At 43.0% G+C, this 21,114-nt stretch overlaps 1 protein-coding gene across 1 annotated transcript in view; it reads left to right on the top strand.

The window, feature by feature from the left end:
- Window positions 1–21,114, top strand: part of LOC110001467 (polypeptide N-acetylgalactosaminyltransferase 10) — an 88,634-nt gene that overhangs the window by 53,502 nt on the left and 14,018 nt on the right. Inside the window, exon 5 of the mRNA XM_065963231.1 lies at window positions 20,381–20,566. Coding sequence (XP_065819303.1) covers window positions 20,381–20,566 — 186 coding nt within the window. The remainder of the gene's footprint in view (window positions 1–20,380; window positions 20,567–21,114) is intronic.

The following is a 21,114-nucleotide window of genomic DNA, read 5'->3' as shown; positions in this document are numbered from 1 at the left end:
GCAGAGCTCTTAAATCTAGCTGTGACAGATCCGTCAGCTGGCTGTCATGTAACTGACCCGACTTCTACTCTCTCTGCTAATCTCTGTTGCTATTGACTTTACTCAGTGGAAGATTGTTGGCAACGGTAAATGTCACCGTTAGTCCCTCGATCAAAGAGCGAGGGGGTTGGACCTGTTTTTATTTTCAATTCCCTCTGACATTCAGCTTTCATAAGAAGCCGAGATCCATCATGCGAGAAGCAGAGGGACCAACGTTTCCTCCCACAGTCGCCTCAACGGGCAATCGATTGGCTGCAGCCGACGCGTGCTGGGTTTGAGTGGAGCCAATGAACCCTCACCTGAAAGAATCAGATGAGGCGTCCTGGCATGCATGTAGACGCCCACCTGAAAGAGAAAAACGTGTTTAATATTTACTAAAGCAAATTACATTAAAGGCTTTACATGCGATTTTTCACACTTAAATGTACCTCCCCACAGGAGGTACAGGGGGAAGATGGCGGCAGCCTGCCGGACAGGTGTAGTTGGAGCTCTTCTGGTATATGTGTTGTTAACAAGTATATTGAAGCCTATCGACACTGGGCAGTTTTTAAAAGACCACAAAGATTTCAGCGATGCTAAAAAGCCAATCCATGCCACTGATCTGAAAAGCTTCCACACAAGTCAAGTAAACAAACATTTCGGCTTCGGGAGACGCGTCATAGCCATGACGTTTGTTTCCCCGTCTCTCTACAACCGGGTAACAAAACCCGCCAGGACTGAGTCCAAACAACAACAAAGCCACACGCTGATAATCTCCATCTGCCTCTTACTATGTGGAGACATTCATCAGTGTCCCGGCCCGCTAAACCAACCTGCAGAAGATGGTACCTGCAGTGCTTTCACAACTAGGAGGAGTAACAGCACCTTCTACCTGAGTGCCATGGGGGGCCTGCAGTCTCCCGGGGACGTGGCGTCCAGCGTTGCGGGGATTTCGGTGAGCGGGGATGGCGGTGTGTGTCCGTGGATCGTACCAGGTGTGCTGGCGTCTGCACCAGCGGGGCAGCCGGCAGCGGTGGGGTGCCTGGATGCCAGTGTGCTGCCCGGGAGCATCGCGAGGACGGCGTTTCCCCGTGTTTGTACTTCGGCAACAAACATCAAAGGTGACGATCCTCCCACACGATCAGTAAAAACTCTGACTGTTGGCGAATGTAACTCTAACCAAAACATTAATCCACGTGTAGCCAGAAGGCATACAGCTGATCCAAACAGGAAACGAATCATTAACCAAGCGATAAAAAAGAACCGGAAGTGGAAAGTCTTTCAAGCTGTCAATCACTCGAGAATAATATGGGATCCCAAATCAAAACCCCAAGGTCTATTTGGGGGACATCTTAACATTCGAAGTTTAAAATCAAAAAGTGATCAAATTCAACATCTTCTAATGGACTCAAATCTAGATTTTCTATGCTTGTCTGAGACTTGGCTGCATGAAAACTCGCCATCTGCAGCATTAGAGGTTACCTGGCTATCAAATCTTCAGAAGCGATAGAGTGACATCAAAGGGAGGCGGGGTCATGGTTTATGTGAAGGATAGTATTCAACGAAATGAATTAACTTGGTCAAATTGTGAGTTGGAATGTATTGGCTTGAATATCACTTTGTCACCACAGATGTCTTTTGTCCTGATTGTAATTTACCGCCCACCCTCTGCAAATAATGCATTTTATGAAAAGTTCCAAAACATGCTTGTAGAGTGCAATTTTAAAAAAGAGGTGATAATAATGGCCGATTTTAATGTTAATTGGGAAGATAAGGCTACTAGAAAGAACCTCAAACAAATTACTGATGGTTTAGATCTCTCACAGCTGATCAATGGTCCAACAAGAATAACCCAATCCACCAGAACTCAGATTGACTTGGTATTTAGTAACAGACCTGAGAGAATGACTAAATCTCTCAATATGACTTATTCTGGTGATCAGAAAACTAACAAAAACGAGATTTAGCCCCTCAATTGCCAAAGAGAATGAATCTCTTAGAATTCCTAAGAACAAGCAGGAATGTTTTAAAAACACTATAAATAGCGTCAATTGGAATGATTTGCTCTTAGGAAAAAACTTGCAGGAGGGCAGTCAAATATTCTCAAGTAAAGTGCATAGTGTCATCACAGAATTCTCCCGTAAGTTTAAGTATAGGAATAAAAAGAACAGTCTTCCCTGGATAAATGCAGATATTTTAAAACTGTTGAAAGAGCGAGATCTGACACTGAAAATGGCCATTAAGACCAGATTGTTCCACGACAAATTTCATTTTGCCATGTTAAGAAATAAGGTGATAACAGGGTTGAGGAAGGCTAGGGCTGATGAGGCAAGGGGAAATTCTAAATTAATATGGAGTCAGTTAAAAAAGCTCCTGGGTCAACAAACCAAAGCAGGAAAACAAATTGAACTTAGCCTGAATGGAAACCTGACGAAGGACCCAGCTGAAGTAGCTGGAGCTCTTAATCGATACTTGTAGCAACTATTGCACAGAGCTTCTCTGCTAAGCAGGTTAATCTGTGCTTGGCAAACAAAACAGAGCCAGCTTTTCATTTTATAAATGTTAGTGAATCAAAGATCACAGAAATTATTAGATCCCTCAAGCCATCAAAAGCAAAAGATGATTTTGGGATGGACACAACAATGGTTAAGGATCTTGGTGCAGCATTTGCCAAACCCATCACCAAAATCATTAATCTCTCAATATCACAGGGTGAATTCCCAAGGGTGTGGAAATCTGCCGTTATTTCACCAATTTACAAATCTGGTGATCCCCATTCACCCTGCAATTATAGGCCCATCAGCATTCTTCCTATTATGTCTAAAGTTGCAGAGAAATGGGCGGCTGAGCAAATTATACATCACCTGAACAACAGCTCTTATCACCTGCATCCAATGCAGTTTGGATTCAGATCCAACCACTCAACAGAGACAGCTAATTGCTTCTTCATTGAAAAAATCAAATCACTGCTAGATAACCGTGGCATTGTTGGTGCTGTCTTTCTGGATCTCAGAAAAGCATTTGACACTGTAAATCACAGGGTTCTTCTATCTAAGTTATCCACCTTTAATTTCTCTGCTGATGCTCTGAAATGGGTAGAATCATATCTGTCCAACCGCTCTCAAAGTGTGCGAATACTTAATTATCAATCTGAAGCCCTCTGCTTGTCCATGGGCGTTCCGCAGGGATCTATACTGGGCCCACTTTTATTCTGCCTGTATGTAAATGACCTACCATCTGTGTGTCCTGAGGTTAACATTCAAATGTATGCTGATGATACAGTTTTGTATGCATGGTTTAACAAAAGCAGCAGTTGCTTCAAAACTAACAACCGCAATGGTCAAAATTACAGCATGGCTTAATCAGTGCTGTCTCCAACTTAACGTGTCTGAAACTGTTGGTATGTTCTTCACTAAAACAAATGACTCAAACCAGATATCCGATCCAGATATACTTGTGTCAGGAGAAAAACTACAGATTGTAAAATAATTCAAATACCTTGACATTATACTTGACTCCAACCTGAACTTTAAAGCACATGTAAAAAAAAGTCTGTAAACAAATTAAATTTAACCTTGCCAACTTCAGATTTATCAGAAACTCCATGTCTACTGAAGCAGCAAACATGGACATGCATTCAATGATTTTCTCATATATGACCTACTGTATGACAAGCTGGTCTCAGGCAAGTCCCACCACATTAAAACCACTACAGTCTTTGTATAAACAAAAGTAATAAAATAAAGTTTGTAAGCATATGAACAAACACACATCACTTCAGGAGGGGTGTCTCAAGAGGCGACTGCATTATTCCTCTAAGGAAGTATGTTTTTAGTCAGTCGGCCTTTTCTGTTACAGCCTCACGTGAATGGAACAACATCCCAACAGTTATCAGAGAGAGCAACACATATCGTTCATTTGGTTCAAATCTGAAACAGTGGCTATTTGATAACCACATCTGCCAGCACTAAACCTGTTCCACTCGCTGCTGCCCCCTTGTGTCTGGTTGTTGATGAATGTGGCCTGCGTGTTGTTGTCTGTTGAGGTGAGCTTCAGGTATAGCTCACTCAATGTTTTTTATGTGGCCTTGTGTAATTTGTAATTTGTACGTGTTTATTGTATATTGTGTTACATGTTGTCTTGTTGTGTGCACGTTACAGTTACTTTAGTAGGTTATTGGATACGTGCTTTTACTAATACTTGTTTTTGTAACTTTTAGCAATGTTTGAATTTGTTTTGTTTTTTTAGGGAGCCTTTTATAAAATCTGGCCAGGGACAACAGATGAAAATGAGCCTTTTGGCTAACTCTGGCATATTTACAGAAATGTTTATTAATATGCAATGTCCCTGTAAAATAAAAACTAACTAACTAAATAAATAAATCAAGTAAATCCTCTGAAAATAACTCTGTGAGTCATGACTGTCTACAATGGGTGTAACACCCGAGTCCCACTGTCTGTGATGTTTTCAGAATTTTCAGAGTCCTATCTTCAGTTTGTTTACATCGCCCGGACGGCCGGCTGACTCCTCCCCTCGTGTATAAAAGTTGTTTAATTGAAGGACTAGAGAAAAGAAGAATAACATACTGTACTCACTGCTTAACTGTGTTTCTAGATCACGCTCATTTCAGGTAAATTTACATGCAGTGTGAAGATACCAGCATAATAAAGATCGCTAGCATTAGCATGCTAACACAACAATGCAGCGCGAGTTGTTTTGGTTTCATGCTGGTGCTCAAGGGTGACATCTTCTGGATCAAAAAATCACATATAAAGGCTTTAAACAGTGACAATGGTGTCAGAAGCGCCGTTTGGGGGCCGACGGTTTGCGGTCGTCGCCCTAGTTTTTTACAGTGTGTCCAGCTTCTCGTATCATAACCACATGCTTCTCTGTCCTCTTCCTCTTCCTTTTTCCTCTTTTTGGAATAACGATTACAGACTACCGCCCCCTGCTGGCATGGACAGTTATTTCCTCTCATGCATGTGCAGAACGTACGTGGTGGTTGGCCGTCGGCTGTAGTCTTTGCGGTGTGTTCAAGTGCAACTTTTTGGCCGAGACAGGAGAAGTGAGGCGACGCCAGGAATTCTTTGCCGTCTGCTTGGTGTGTCAGAGCCTTTAAACCAACACACTGATCTGTAAAACTGTCTCCGTTTGTCTGTTTCTCTTAACCAGCTGTAAATTGTGACACAGCATCTGTGGAAACAACATGTTTGTGTTTACCTGTCTGTGTCTTTGACTCAAAAACATTAACAATGATTAGAAGTTCATTTCTAAAACTCTAAAAAAGTTTGTTTTGAAAGGATTTAGTCTCCCTGACAGACACAGCTTCATATCTCCTCTCCGTTATTGTGCTCAGACGTCTTCATCGCAGACTTTCATTAAAGCAGCGCGAGCCCCCGGTGTATCCATCACGGTTAACTGCGGCGTTTGACGGAGACAATCCGTCTCAGCAGGGACCGCCGAGCGGCGCCACGGTCTCACCTCCTGCTGTGGAAAAAACCTGCCACCGTCTGCAGATTGATCGTCCAATTACTCACTCACTATCCGGCATCTGACGGGGTCAATTAGACGAGAGTCTGAAAAAAACGACACAATTAGAAGCATTTAAAAGCTGAGCGTTAGACCATACTCTGAATACTCTCTCAGATGTTCGGGGTTAAGGTGATGGATTTTTTTTTTCTCCAGCATGACTATGTTTTTGTATTCTTGGTTTCCCGTTGTAGCACGTTCTTTGAGTGATAGCATGTTTATGCAGAGACGATGAAAGTGTGGTTCAATGTGTAGGCAGGTGATTAACAGAGAGGAGAAACAGAGCAGTAAGAGAAAGACATGGAGCAATTAAGTTGAAAAAAAAACAATATTGACAGAGGGAGGGAGGGATCTGATCTGAGCTGGAATAGAAACGACAGGTTTGATAGAAAAGTTGTTGAAGGCGAGTGCAGATGAATTCTTTCTCCACACAAAATATTTGGCTTCATCAGCACAGTTTACAGAATTTCAAACAAACAACACGCAGCCGCACATACAAAATGATTGGGAACTGTGTAGCGTCCAATATGGTATAGCAGTGCTTCCCAAAGTGTGGGCAACGGCCCCCTGGTGGGCCGTGTGGGTACTGCAGGTGGGCCGCGAAAAGCCCTCCACCAATTTAAAAAAATAAAGTAAATATCACAATAATGATGATTTACCGTGAGTCAACCTTTTAAGTGATTAGTAAGACGTGCCATGACTATTCATGGACATAATGTTCAGTAAACTTTTGTGTCTATCTCGCCATAATATCATGTTGTCATGTCCAATAATTTATCCTAACTGAAAGTTATAGATGTAGTCATAAAAATTGCTTTTAGAATGGGCGATGAGTAATTTTGTATTTCAAAGCGGGCCATGGCAGTCTTAAGTTTGGAAAAGGGTGTGCTATAGTGTTCTAACAAAGCAGCCATTTCAAAGTCATGCAAAGACAGAGACAGATTTAAGTCACAGTAGACGATGGCAAGGCAAGTTTATTTATGTCGCACATTTCAACAACAAGGCGATTCAAAGTGCTTCTCACAAGACATCAAAAAGCATCATGACAGAGGAAAGAAAAGAAACATTAGAATAGAACATTTAAAAAATCACTGAAATTATTAAATCTAAAAATATGTTCAAATAAAAATAATTCAAATGAAATTGAACTCGATGAACTCCTGTGTCCACATGAAGAAGTCTGGAGGAAGTGAAACTACTATTTCTCCTTTTTTTGTTTTTGATTGTCAGTCGGAGCAATCATCTGAATCAGGCGCGGAGCCTGTGGGTCATTGCAGAGGGGGCGGGGACCAATAGTGGGCCCTTAAACTGTCTATAGGCTATATAGCATATGCTGTAGCCTATATAGTAATATAGTATATCATTTATGGTATAATATCGGCTGTATGGAGATACAAGACGGGGCGGGACGAAGAGAAATGCCGCTGCAGATTACAAAGGGTGTTATTACAGTGACAGGGACTTATCAGTGAGTGACCTGCTGATGTTTAAACAGAACAAGTGCTGATATGTCTGTGCGCATATTCCACCGATTAAACAAGTAAAGCAGACTTCATTAACCGGACGGGAAACCAAAGATAGAAGGCAACTACAGTTTAACATTCAGTGAAGTTAGACACTCATCCAGCCACACAGACAAACAGACAATACAATAAAACCACACATTATCAACCCATAAAACCACACATTATCAACCCATTAAACCACACATTATCAACCTATAAAACCACACATTATCAACCCATTAAACCACACATTATCAACCCATAAAACCACACATTATCAACCCATTAAACCACACATTATCAACCCATTAAACCACACATTATCAACCTATAAAACCACACATTATCAACCCATTAAACCACACATTATCAACCTATAAAACCACACATTATCAACCTATAAAACCACACATTATCAACCCATTAAACCACACATTATCAACCTATAAAACCACACATTATCAACCTATAAAACCACACATTATCAACCCATTAAACCACACATTATCAACCTATAAAACCACACATTATCAACCTATAAAACCACACATTATCAACCCATTAAACCACACATTATCAACCTATAAAACCACACATTATCAACCCATTAAACCACACATTATCAACCCACGCACGACAACAAACTTTGTAAACAGTGTGACAGCAATGGCCTGCCGTTCATACAGTACGATAACCAGCAGACACGGCGGTCTACAACACATGCAGCCACAAACAAAAGACCAGCATCTAATCTCAAATAATGATGAACAACTTACCAATGAAGTTTTCATCATAGACTGTAAATATTACAGTTTTACAGGTTTTCATCAGCACTGTTGCTTTCCTGCAGCTAGCTGGGTGCTCCTCTCTAACATGTTTATTTGCTTGGTTAGTTTCGTTTACGTTAGAGGAGCTAGCAACGGGAGGAGACTTGTCAGGTTGAGTTGTTGAGGGTTGAGTTGTTAATGAGAAAACATTTTTTATTTAGTTTTTTACACTTTTAATGTTATGAAAAACTGCGAGGTAAACAGAAATAAAGCAGACAGACGACTAGGTTTTTAAAACTCCAGACAGCAGCGGGGGCCCAGCAAAGGGGGTGCTAAGAGGTGAAATCAATGACATTACAAACAGGCCACAGCACACCGCTGGTGCTGTTTGCTGCCGAAGTTGAGAACCCCCTTGGCAGTGGAGGGGGGCCCCTCTCTGCTCTACAAAATACATTGTGTGTCTTAATTGTGGCAAAAGAAAAGAGAGACTCAGACCTAGAAATTCAGCTAAATAACAAAATGCATGTCAAATTTGGCTCAAAGTGGGTCCCTTAAGACAACAGTGGGCCCAGGGCGGCCGCACCTTCTGTCCCCACACTCGCTCCACTACTGATCTGAATCCATGTCACCGGTCGGTCGTTCAGAATGACTCATGAGTAGACAATAGGACCGTGTTTCAGAACTTAAGACAGGAACAGGCTGAACGGGTTTGAGGGGTGTGGCTAAAGAAACAAAGGGAGTAAACTAAGCGTGAGAAGGACAGAGGGAGCAGGACGAGAGGTGTTCAGTTTAATAATAATTACATCAGGAAAAGATGGAGAGACAGATTCACCAGCAGAGTCAGGACCACCAGTAATACCTGCTAACCTGCCTGGCTACAGCCCGTGATGAGCTTCAGATGTGTGAGGAGGCGTGAGGAGGAGGGTGGTGATGGTGAGGTCAGCTCACTCTTCATTAGGCTGTAATTGAATTTCCTCAGCTTGTGCACGGAGGATGTACAGCCGCGGCTCTGCTCTGCAGGGGAGAGCGGTGGTGCTCGCTCAGACTTCACAACCTCCCCGATACTTTCAAGGTTAGCTCAGCTAATGGGGCTGCTCTCTCTCTCTCTCTCTCTCTCTCTCTCGCTCTCTCCACGGATCTCTCTGCTCGCCATCTGTCAATCTGCATGTCTGAGCATGTAGGTCTGCAGGTGCAAGCTCCACAACCTGATGCTGCTGGAATACAAGTGACCCCGATCAGTACAGCACAAGAACACGTCTTAACCTGATAACTGCTGACAACATAAAATATGTGCAGGATCACAGCTGAGCACAAAGAGTGGAATCATCTTTCAGTCATAATTCCTGAAAGAGTTTATAGTTTGATATCAAAAACAAATAGAGCACATTCCCCTAGAAAAGCAAATTAAAGGTCACATGTTATACAGCATACACTTCTCCATGTTCCTCTAACTCTAACATGTGTCTCTAGTCCGTCTACAAACCCCCCAATGATGAGAAAAGTCCATCCTCTCCATCTTCTGCCTGCTCCACTTTTCAGAAAATGTGTGCTCAAACAGGCTGTTTGGAGATTTTCCCTTCATGACATCACAAAGGGCAGTAGCCCCTCCCCCAGGTGGGTGACACTCCCACAGCTAGGTGTTTGTTCTGCCCTCTGAGTCTGCCTTCTCACCGTAAACATTAGGACATGGAGCGAGAAAGACCGAGTACACCCAAGCCCTTCCTGAGAGGGGGCGTGGTCAGACACAGCTCATTTACATATTTAAAGGTACAGACACAGAAACAGCCTGTTCTGAGCAGGGCTGAAATAGAGGGGTTTATAGACATGATCAAATACAGGATCAGAGTGGATTTAGAACAAGAAACTTCACACACATGTTTTGAGGAGCCCTGAGACTTATTTACACTGAAGAAGAGGAGGAGGAGGATATGTCACCTTTAATCTTAAATGTTGTTAAATAAAGAGGATTAATAACGAGTGATATTTGTGGCCCGGTCATGAAACTCTGCATGGAGTAGTATCTTTATTTAATCAGTGTGATGTATTACTTTTCAAAACTCTGTTTTATTTGAATCTTTCCAGAACTTTGAACACATGAAGCGCTTTTACTATCAGCATAAAAAGATGCTTCATTGAAGTGCTCCTGAGCGTTCAGCCAGTGCTTTTCTGTCTGGGGAAAAAAAGGGACAGGTGGACACGGGGCCTCAGAGCAGCCCAGTGTTTGAGTCCAGCCTTGGCCCCCCTTGAACTTCTCTTTCAATTCAAATGCGGTCTTTTTTTTGTAAAAGCAAAAAATGGCCAAAAAGACGACCAAACGAATAATAAAACGTGTCACCTTGGGCTCAAGGATGTTTCATTCAAAGACTTTAGAATTTGTAGTTAAAAGAAAAAAACGTCTACAGGAAGAAACGGCTCTTCAGTGCATGATGTCCTTCAAAAAGCTCAAGCCAACATTCTCTACCTTTGCACGTACCTCAGACTCAGATCCTAAAGAGCCTTCCAGATGTTGAATTGTAAACTCTCCTACATTGTGTACGTTTACGACTCTACGGGCTGCTCCACTCAGCAGTCAGTGGGTCAGGGCGTTCTGATTCTCTGCTCGAGGCAGCCTCCTCTCTCTGTGACTCTGCACCTCGTCATATTCAAACTTCTCTCTGCTAATTGAGTTTCCTCTAATAAAGCTGTGTGTTTCGGGGGGTCGGGGGGGGAGGAGGCAGCGCGAAGGCAGCCGAGCACGTTATTGTGTTGCAGCGAGTGTTTATTTTCTCCATCCTTTTTTTAATTGGAGTGTACTTTGGAGATGAGAGCATGTTCTCCGGGGAGGCTGACTTCATTAGCACCTGTAAGTGTCCAGGCGTGTTAGCAGAGAGGGGGGGGGGGGAAATGGAGAGAGAGAGAAAGGCATTCTGGGAGAGTTGTCTTTCATAAACGCTTGTTACGGGATATTCAGATGTGATATCATCATTATTAGATTCCCCTCCCCCTCCTCCTCCTCCCAGACGAGACTTAAATTCAGTTTGCCTCATTAAACCTGGGACGACTCTCAAGTCGTTTTCTGTTTCAACACGACATCACAGACGTGCCTTTTGTTTAGTCTTGTTGCCGTGATGTTTATTATTATCACTATTATTATTGTCTGTTTCATTGAGGTTTAAATTGAGAATCACAGCCGCTCCCCGAGGACCGTCATTAGCATCCGTAACCGTGGGTGTAACTGGCGTCCTGCCAGCTTAATGGGCGCAATCTGGGTCGCAATACAATCATAACTGCACGGTCACCATCAGGCACCAAAGAGAAATGAAATGAGAAATGATAATGGAAATGGCCAATAAGAGCCAGCGGGGTGGTGCGTGAGCTAAAGACTTGTTATTATATTTTAATGCCCCCCCCCCCCCCCCCACCAGAGATAGGATAGGATAATACTTTATTGATCGTCAGAGGGGAAATTGGGGCATTGCAGCAGCAAGACAGAGAAAGAAGTAAGACAAAATTCACAGGATAAATAAGATAAACACAGATCGAAACAACAATAAGATGTATATACAAGAGAATATAAATAGTTGAGCAATGCAGGACAATTACAAATGATGTGTAGTGGATGGAAAGTTAAAGTGACCAGGGATGATATAAAGTGATCAAAAAGTTTAAAACAGTATGATCTAAAGAATAACAGTGCAGTTATACAAAATTAAATATAACACAGTATAATATAATATAGTGCAACAAGATACAGTATTCTGTTGTATACAGTGTATTGTATAGAATAGAGTTGAATATAAGATAATAATATAATATTAATAATAATAATGTAATATACAGCCTATATCAATCTTAAATCGAGAGCAGGGAGGCCATCTTTGTCTGAAAGAAGACGCAGTAAAGGATGGAGAAATAGTCAATGGCTGGTGTTTTTTCCTCACTGTCTTGGGTCACATTCACTGTGCAGACTGTCCACTGATCTGCAGGAATAAGACTGCTGCTGGGATGAATTATGAGAGTGAGAATTAGATTTATGGATCCAAAGCAGCGTTATAAATCATCTCTGTGGCCTGATATTGTTAGTGCGCTTTGTGCTTTTATTCTCAACCTCTGCATCCATCTTTTCTGCTTACATCCTTTCGGTTATGGATATTTATTTATTTTGAGGAAGGTAAGAGGCAGAGGCAGAATAGTTTTAATGTGTAGACTGCAGCACTGAGTGGATCTAATAGACACACAGGAGTGTCCATCTTCATGTGTATTTTTTTTGGAAGGCATCTCACGACCGCCCTCTTGGTGGCCTGCGACCCCCCCTTCAGGATCCCAACCCCCACATTGGAAATCACCGGCCGAGTCTATCCTATCATTAATTATGTCTTATTATTAATAATATCAGTCGTATTATAACCTCTTTAAAATCTGTTTGCCACATCACATCTGATCGACAACATCTGTCAAAACTAAAAAAAGCATCACAGGACTAAAAGGTTGTTTAGATCTTTTACTCTCTTCCCTCGCCGCCTGTGTCATATCTGAAGTCAGGGTAGTGACAGTGTCTGTGTGGAAACTTGAACTCGCAGGTCTGAGCCGGCAGGCTGCTACCCAGACTCTGACGATGACTCTGTGAAGGACTAACGATCCCCACGGGGATGTTTCTACAGCGGCAGACGGCAGCAGCACTAGAGCCGCCTGACACCATGAGCTTCAGAGATTTAGAGTGAACACAACAACAGTGTGGCCGTGTTAACAGTGACTAACTGTGGCTCTCTATAGCTGTCACTGTGACTCCTCTGTCTTCATGAAGTCCGTCCGGCTCTGATTCTGCTTCGTCTTTTCTTCTTCTTTGGCAGGGAAACACGTAGAAACATTTGACATCAGACATCAGACTGAGTTTGAGAACAATTCTGACATGAAGGTCACATATCATCCTCCTTTTCAAGCTGTTTAAATAAGACCACTAAAACTATTTTATGGTGGTAAACCACTGGAGAACAGAAAAAAACAAAATTGAATAAACTGAAGTCAAACTAACAAACTGAAACTGAAAAAGTCACAACAAAATATAAAATACACAAAATGATGAAGAATCCCAAACTCTAATGATGTCATTGGTCAAAACATGGCGGCCTGTGGGCTGGATGAATGTATCCCAAAAGATCAGCCAATAAAGGGGGTGTGACCATGACACCTGTCAATCACTTACACCTAAGAAGTAAAGGGTTAATGGACTTGAGCTTGTATAGTAGGTCACACCTACACATTCACACGCTGATGGTAGAGGCTGCTGAGTAAAGAGTCCATCAGTATTAACTCATCCATTCACACACTGATGGTAGAGGCTGCTGAGTAAAGAGTCCATCAGTATTAACTCATCCATTCACACACTGATGGTAGAGGCCGCTGAGTAAAGAGTCCGTCAGTATTAACTCATCCATTCATACACATTCACACACTGATGGTAGAGGCTGCTGAGTAAAGAGTCCGTCAGTATTAACTCATCCATTCATACACACTCACACACTGATGGTAGAGGCTGCTGAGTAAAGAGTCCGTCAGTATTAACTCATCCATTCATACACACTCACACACTGCTGATGAAGCATAAGGAGCAATTTGGGGTTAAGTATCTCGCCCAAGGCCACATCAGACATGTAGCTGCAGGAGCTGGGGATCAAACCCCCAACCTTCAGGTTGAGAGACGACCGACTCTACCAGCTGAGCCACAGCTGAAGTGGACGAGAGGATGCTGCAGTGTAGAGCTGAAAAAAAGAAGCACATTTACAGACAACATGTTTTTTTTGTAACTATTAGGTTCAGTTGCGGTTCCAGGTTACTTGAAAAATACCTTTCTCCTCTTGAAAGTCCCTGCCTGGTGCTTATCATGGCTGACTTAAAAAAGACTCTTCTGCAGCTTAATAATCCACTAATTAAGAAACCGCTTTGGTCAGAGACTCCACCATGACGAGTTGACCTCTGACATTCCTCCACTCTGATTCTGCATTATGAAAACATACTTATTCCCCTCTACAATTCACTCAGCAGACTGTTTTATCCAAAGCGACGTACATCAGAGAGTAAGAACAACACAAGCAAGGATCTAGAAAAAAGGGAACAATGTGAGTAAGAGCAAACGATCAGCTTTGAGTCTGATTGGACACACAGGTGCTGACAGGAAGTGACCAGAGGCAAAGCACAACATTGAGGGCAGTTCTTGAGAGCTCTAATCAGTATAGAAACCATCTTATAAGTCGTCGTTATCAAACAAAAACCATCGTCATTACCATCATCATCATCAATAATATGGAGACCATCATCATTAAGTTAGTAGGTATTCATGAAAGAGCTGGGTCTTTAGCTTTTTCTTAAAGGTGCAGAGGGACTCTGCAGATCACATGGAGTTTGGAAGTTCATTCCACCACCCTTTGCATCAGGAACATTTTGATATGAACCTGAGACGAGCAGCCGGACTGATTAGATCCTCTGTTACTGGAGACAGAGAAGACCCCTGATGACCTCTGAGACTGCTGTTATACTGACATGTATTGGTGGAGATGACAAGGAAAACTTGTGACAATCCTGATGTAATAGTGTTATATATAATAGTGATTATTACACTTCAATATAAATTCTGCTAAAGTTATCTCTGCCTTGACAGAGATGTCAGTTCTGTGGTTGTAGCGCGCGTGTCTCGGCATCAAAACGCTGCTTTCATCACTAAACACTTTGATGGGAATGTGCACATCTGTATTACATCTCTTATCACGGCCTCACAAGCTTTTTAAGCTGTATGTATTTTATGGAGGAGGAGGGGTGGGTGGGGGGGGTGCCTCTCCTCCCTCCAGACTGGCTTATATCATCACAGACTCCTTCTCAACATTTTCATTTTTTAATGATAGCTGCAATAAAAAAAAAAAAAAGAACGCAGCTTCAAATGTTTCCCAGCGCTGGCAGCCGTCAAAGCAGGCAGGATGTGTGATGGAGTTCACAGGAGCAGCTGAATATTCTGCAGGAATAAATTAGCAGCTTGGCTCTTTGGTGTGGCGCCAGGACTTCTGGGAAGTAATCCAGCACCTTGGAAAGACAAAGATTTGGATGCCATTTTGGATCCAATGTAATTTGAGGTTAATTGAATTGAAAATCCCCCCCGCCCTTATAAACCCACCCATATGAATGAATGAATCTGAAGCAGGGAATGATTAACTGTTTGTCCGACACAACATGGATCACCCGGTGGTGGTCACAGTTTTTTAATCCTAAACGAGAAAACTGATCCTAACAAGTCAATACTCAAAAAGATGATAGACTGCAGCTGCCTTTCAGGACACACCACGGTCACTCCCAGAGTCTGAGATGAGGAAAAAATTTAAAAAATAAAAACAGTTCAACATACCCAGAAAATCCGCTTCAGCCCCCAAGTCACCATATGGAGACATTTCTCCTTCCTGAGGCTGATTAAATTAAACATGATTCCTTTGGCCCCTTTTTTCTGAAAAAGACAAAGTTCCCTGAAAGCAGTTAACACAGCTACTAGAAATTAAAGGAGCAGTATGAAACTCTGACACCTAGTGTTTAAAATAGGTACTGCAGTCCAGATTCTAAACATCATAGAGAGCTGTCTCCCCCCCCTCCTCTCTAGAGTGGATGCTCACTCAGGTCACCATGTGGTGGACTCTGAAGCTTCAGTGTTTATCCAGCTCTGCATGGGTCTGTAAACCTTTCTGTGTTCTAACCTCTCTCCATTTTTCAAAAGCATCTCCAATATTGATCCTAGTTTGAGCACGTTTCTGCTCGTGGAGCTTATTAGAAACATGCAGAGGCTTTTTAGGTCGGGTACAATCACTTCTATCTGAACCACTTCTCTTGACCGCTTCCATCACTGCAACACCTGTTGACCTGATAACTGCTCTCATATCTGACAAACCGAGGGGCGTCCAAAACAGCCGTGTGGGGGGGTCACCTTAAAAACGCCTACCTTCTCTGGTCCAAACAAATCCAGAGCATTCAGGACCAGAATCTAATGTATTCTTGTCATTAAAGTCTAACACTTCCCACACTCTCAGACCTTCTCTGAAATAAAAACATTTTTAGTTTTCCGGGTATCTAATTACTTGTTAACAAGCCTGAAGGAATATTTGCAGTGATGTTTATATGTTGAACTGTCCTTGAGAAATACATTGATTCAGTTTTCTTCAGTTTGGAGTAACAAACTGATCTGTAGCTTTTTTTTCTAAAACTCTTTCATAATGATAAATGTTGAGTTCAGGTTTGGTAGACCACTCTGCACTCCGTCTTGCTCGTCGTTTGTTTTCAGTGTTTGTGATTGAATTCTAATTAACGCCTCAGATTAAGGATGCAATGCCTTCTAGCAGCACAAACAGATGGAGGGCAGCGCATGTTGGGCTGTTTTGCTAAATGGAGGTCCGCGGATATGACCCCGGCATCGATGCTGTCTGAGCCCCCGTCATGTCCCGGACTTCACAGTCTAATAGTGACTAATGTGTTTGCAGACATCGGCCTGCTCTTGTTAGCGTGATTTATTGCCTCCACAATTTTTTCGGTAAACCAGAGGAGCCCTATTCCAATTTATTCAGGTCAAATTAACCGTTCTTAATTAGACGCTGTAACCTTTCCTGCCCCCCCCCCCCCCCCCCCCCCCCACCCCCCTCACTGGCGCTGAATGCGTACATGCAATGCAAATGTTCGCTGTTTAATCCGGCTGGCTGTCATTAGGGAGGTTATGTAAGAATCATCTCATGCCGGGTAAAAGCTTAGCAAGAATCAATCTCCTAATGGTTAATAGCTAATGGGCTGATTAATGGCTGCACTACAAGGGTGACGGCTCGCCCTTTCCTGGAAATGTGGCGCCGACCCTATGGAGCCCCTCCGCCTTCCACTTCAAGGTCAACGCCGTGTAGCACATAATCAGTCTCTGGGGAGGCTTTTTAATAAGGGAAAAACCCAGATTAGTTAATTATAGGTGAGTTATTCTTGTCTTCAGATTCGACGTCCGTGATGGGAGATGATGATGGGAGAATAAGTGACGTCATCATGGTGGGAATGTGCCAGACGTAGGCCGATGGACAAAGTTCAGCCGGCTGTCATTAGCAGGTCGATGTTGAGAGGAACAACAGAGATAGAACAGAAGGTATCACTGTAAGAACTGTAGTGAATTAAATCATCAAATCTATATGGTCACACATTAAAGGCTTTATATGTGATTTTTTGATCCAGCAGATGTCGCCCTTGAGCTCCAGCATGAAACCAAAACAACTTGTGCTGCATTGTTGTGTTAGCATGCTAATGCTAGTGATCTTTATTATGCTGGTATCTTCACACTGCATGTAAATTTACCTGAAATGAGCGTGATCTAGAAACACAGTTAAGCAGTGAGTACAGTATGTTATTCTTCTTTTCTCTAGTCCCTCAATTAAACAACTTTTATACACGAGGGGAGGAGTCAGCCGGCTGTCCCGGCGATGTAAACAAAGTGAAGATAGGACTCTGAAAACTCTGAAAACATCACAGACAGTGGGACTCGGGTGTTACACCCATTGTAGACAGTCATGACTCACAGAGTTATTTTCAGAGGAGATACTTGATTTCTACATTTAAGTGTGAAGCATCACATATGAAGCCTTTAAGGAAACATGATGTTAAACTACATGTTTGTGTGTATTAAACATGTCACATAAGAAGTCACTCTCAACAACACGTGTGTTAGCCGCAGACACAAAAAGCGCTACAGATGTCCCAGACTTCTCAAATCTGTTTAAAAGTGTTTAGTATTGAGGTCTGCTTGTTGGTATCTTAGCAAAATTTCAGCCATTGCCACTTCAACAGGTGACATCTGTCTTACTGCCGTCCTACTGAACCATTTTATTCGCCAAAGCGTTAAGACATTTGGAAGGTTTTCCGTCCTCCATATTACGTCCACATGACTTGAGATCTGTAAATTACTTCAGCATTTCTGGACATCGTCGTCTACTCTTCTTATGACACTTAGCTTACTCGTGAGCCAGCTACCGCTAATCTTATTTTTGTGAAAAAGTAAAAGGTCAACGTAAGAGTCTCACAAGATTGAAGACGCCATCGACTGGTTTGAGTTCCGTTTTTACTGATCCAGGGCTCAGCCGACTGATGAACTCGGATCCTCTGTTTTTCAGTTTTTTGGGCTTTTTGGGCCTTTATTTTCGAGATAGGACAGTGGATAGAGTCAGAAATCAGGGCGCGAAAGAGTGGGGAACGACATGCGGGAAAGGAGCAAGTGGTTGGATTCAAACCCAGCCATCTGCTTGGAGCACTACAGCTTCCATACATGGGGTGTGCACACTAACCACTTAGCTACCGGCCCCCCCATGAACGCTGATCTGTAATGCCATAATTGGTCAGGATCGGTTTATCTTTCCACCCCTTGTGACTTATAAGCAGTCGACGCTGACTAACACTTTGGTAAGTGATCCATCACTTGTCTTTACAGCAGTGATTAAAGGGTTACATTTAACACATCTGTTAGAGACCGATTTGAGCCAGACCATTTCAGGCAGGCTGCATCCCAAAGGAAAGCTCTCTGGATGAGGCAGCGGACGTCTGTGTGACAGTTTGACGGACAGATTTCCTCACTCTGCTCTTGTGTAATGTGTTTCGCTCGACTTTAATAACGTCTGGTCTTTCACCAAACACCCCGGTCTGGGCTGGCTGGTTTCGAGGGGAAGTGATGGTGGGTTTTGGATGCTGCCTGACTTGAGGGGATGTGCTGTCATTTACTGGGACTCATTAAAAAGTAAACCAAATGAGAGAAACCAGATTAAAGGATGGAGGGCGACAGCGAGTGATGGAGCACAGAGACAGATCCGAGGACCCCGCTGGCTTCAGGTTTGTTGAATTTGGCTGGTCCTGCTGTCTTCAATGTCTCAGCCCTCCGTTGGGATCAAGAGTTCTCCCCCAAGAGGTGGCTGCTGCCAAACAGCATCAAAACAGAGGCACGAGCTGAATGGAGAGACGGAACAAAGAAGGGACCAAAAAGAGGGAAAAATAAAGACATCCCGTCTGCCATTGTAGCATTGTTTCCTGTTTTAAAACTTAAAGGTCTGTTTCTGTAGAGATCCTTACTCTAATGTTGTCAGACAATTACAGAACCAATCAGAGCCGGTCTTTGGCTAAATCAAAGTACTCTGAGTAGACGTGCTTTGATTGGTCCAAAGGGATTACAGTGTAGTCATTACTGCCTGTGTTGTATCTGCCACTGAGACAAACTACTGGAGTGATTCCAAAAACTCTTATTGGACCGATCGTTACTTAAAGGGAACAGAGAGGTGAAAGTATGACAACATAAAAAAACGCTGCTGAGTCATTGAAGCATCACGTTTCGTGTGCCACCTTTTTTTTTTCTGTGCATGTGCTGTGTGTTCTCAAGGTGAGCAAAGTTATATGTGGGACCATTCTGGTTTGAGCCATCTGGTGTTTTATCCAAAGTCTGCATGAATGCAAATCAGCAACATGTTTAGGATCCAGCCGAACTGTTAAACAGGGAGATGTTTGGTGCATGAGGAAGGCGAGTGATGGTGTCTGAAGCCGCAGACTTTTATTTCAGGAACCAGAGGACGTGGGCGGGCGCTGTTGAGCTCTGTCGGCCAATGAGAGGGAGTTTACCTTTAAGTTTAATGAGCACCATAGTCAGAGATCAGAGTGCATGATCAGTCTCATGGCGTTTCTCAGCGCGTGTGATGGAAACACGGTGACAGAAGACGGACGGGGAATGAAACATGGCCTCCAATCTGCCTCCACTTTTTTTATTTTTTATTGACCTGTCAGAAGTGAGCTGAGAGATTTACAGGCTCCATTTAGAGCAGGATTGATTTGTGTCAGAGGCAGCTCTCAGGGCAGACTGAAGACAAATGTGTACGTTTAGCCTTCTCTTTGATTGATGCATGCCTTCTTTCTATTCCCGCTTTGCCTCTCCTTTCTGTATCTTCACGTCTTCTCGCCTCCCAGATACTCCCAAGTACATTCAAGGCTTGTTAGGTTTCACAATCATACCTCACAAACTACCTCAACTTCCTGTCAAGAGTTTCACACAAACTTTTTCAATATCTCTTGAATTCTGTGATTTTTTTCCCTGAAAATAACCCCCGAACAGATTGTTGGAAAACACAACATCTGTAATCCTCTCACAGGGCGTCATGAGTTTTTCTCTGAAATGTGAAAGCTTTGCTGCAAAAAATATTCAAAAGTGGAGCTGATGAAGTTTCTCCTCCACTCCTCACTGTTGTGTTGTCGCTCTTCAGGGAGACATTCTGACTTATACATCTGCAGCAGAACTTGTAAAAAAAAAAGTAAGAAAAAACGTCTGTGAGTGCAGAAACGTACGTTTTGGCAGAGAGTGTGTAACGATGTATAGGCCTGAAGGGGAACATTTCAGTGCAGAGCATGTGGCACTGGCAGATGTCGGGTTTGACGGTGATGGTTAATGGTTTTCGCTGCCTTTTGATCTTTTCTGTGAAAGAGGATGTCAGGGAGGTTTGTAAGCAGGTATCCTGTGCACTAGTGGTTCTGATCACTCTTCTTCTGTCCCATCTCTTGCAGAGCACCTGAAGGGGGCGCTGGAGGAGTACATGATGCGTTTGCCGAAGGTTCGCATCCTGAGGACTAAGAAGAGGGAGGGGCTTATCAGGACTCGCCTGCTGGGAGCCGGAGCTGCCAAAGGAGAAGTCATCACCTTCCTGGACTCTCACTGCGAGGCCAACGTCAACTGGCTGCCTCCACTGCTCGGTGAGAAACACACACACACACACACACACACACACACACACACACACACGTTATGAGACGCAGGGTGAATTTAGACGCTCACTTACTACTTCTCTGAAGCATTTAGCATCTGCTCGTCTGTTAGCCGTTTCCGAGTGACTTCCGATTTAATAACACATATAACACCCATCAGCTGTTATTATGCACACACTCCTGAAATGTACAAGAAAACTTCAGGAAGGTTCCAAAGTTGTTCTCCTTCACTGCTTGATATTAGTGCTAATATTATCATATCCAGTGACTATCGTTATCAGCTAATTTTATCACAGGTATGCGCCGATTTCACAAGATTTATTCACCACTCAAATATAATTTCATTGGAGTTTCATTGTGTCACACTAGCAGTTCTCTGTCACCAGCAGAGGGATAGATATGGATTATAAAAAGCATCATCTCTCTCCAGAGTGTCGAGCGGTGATGCACGTACATGCTCAGTTACTTTCCAGTCGAGTAACCATCTTGCCTTCGTTATAAATCTTTTCCACTAGTGTTTTATAACTGCGTTTGAG

This window comes from Labrus bergylta, chromosome 14 (genome assembly GCF_963930695.1).
Source record: "Labrus bergylta chromosome 14, fLabBer1.1, whole genome shotgun sequence".
NCBI lineage: Eukaryota > Metazoa > Chordata > Actinopteri > Labriformes > Labridae > Labrus > Labrus bergylta.
Note: the sequence above shows the minus strand (reverse complement) of the source record. Positions and strands in the feature narration are given on the sequence as shown.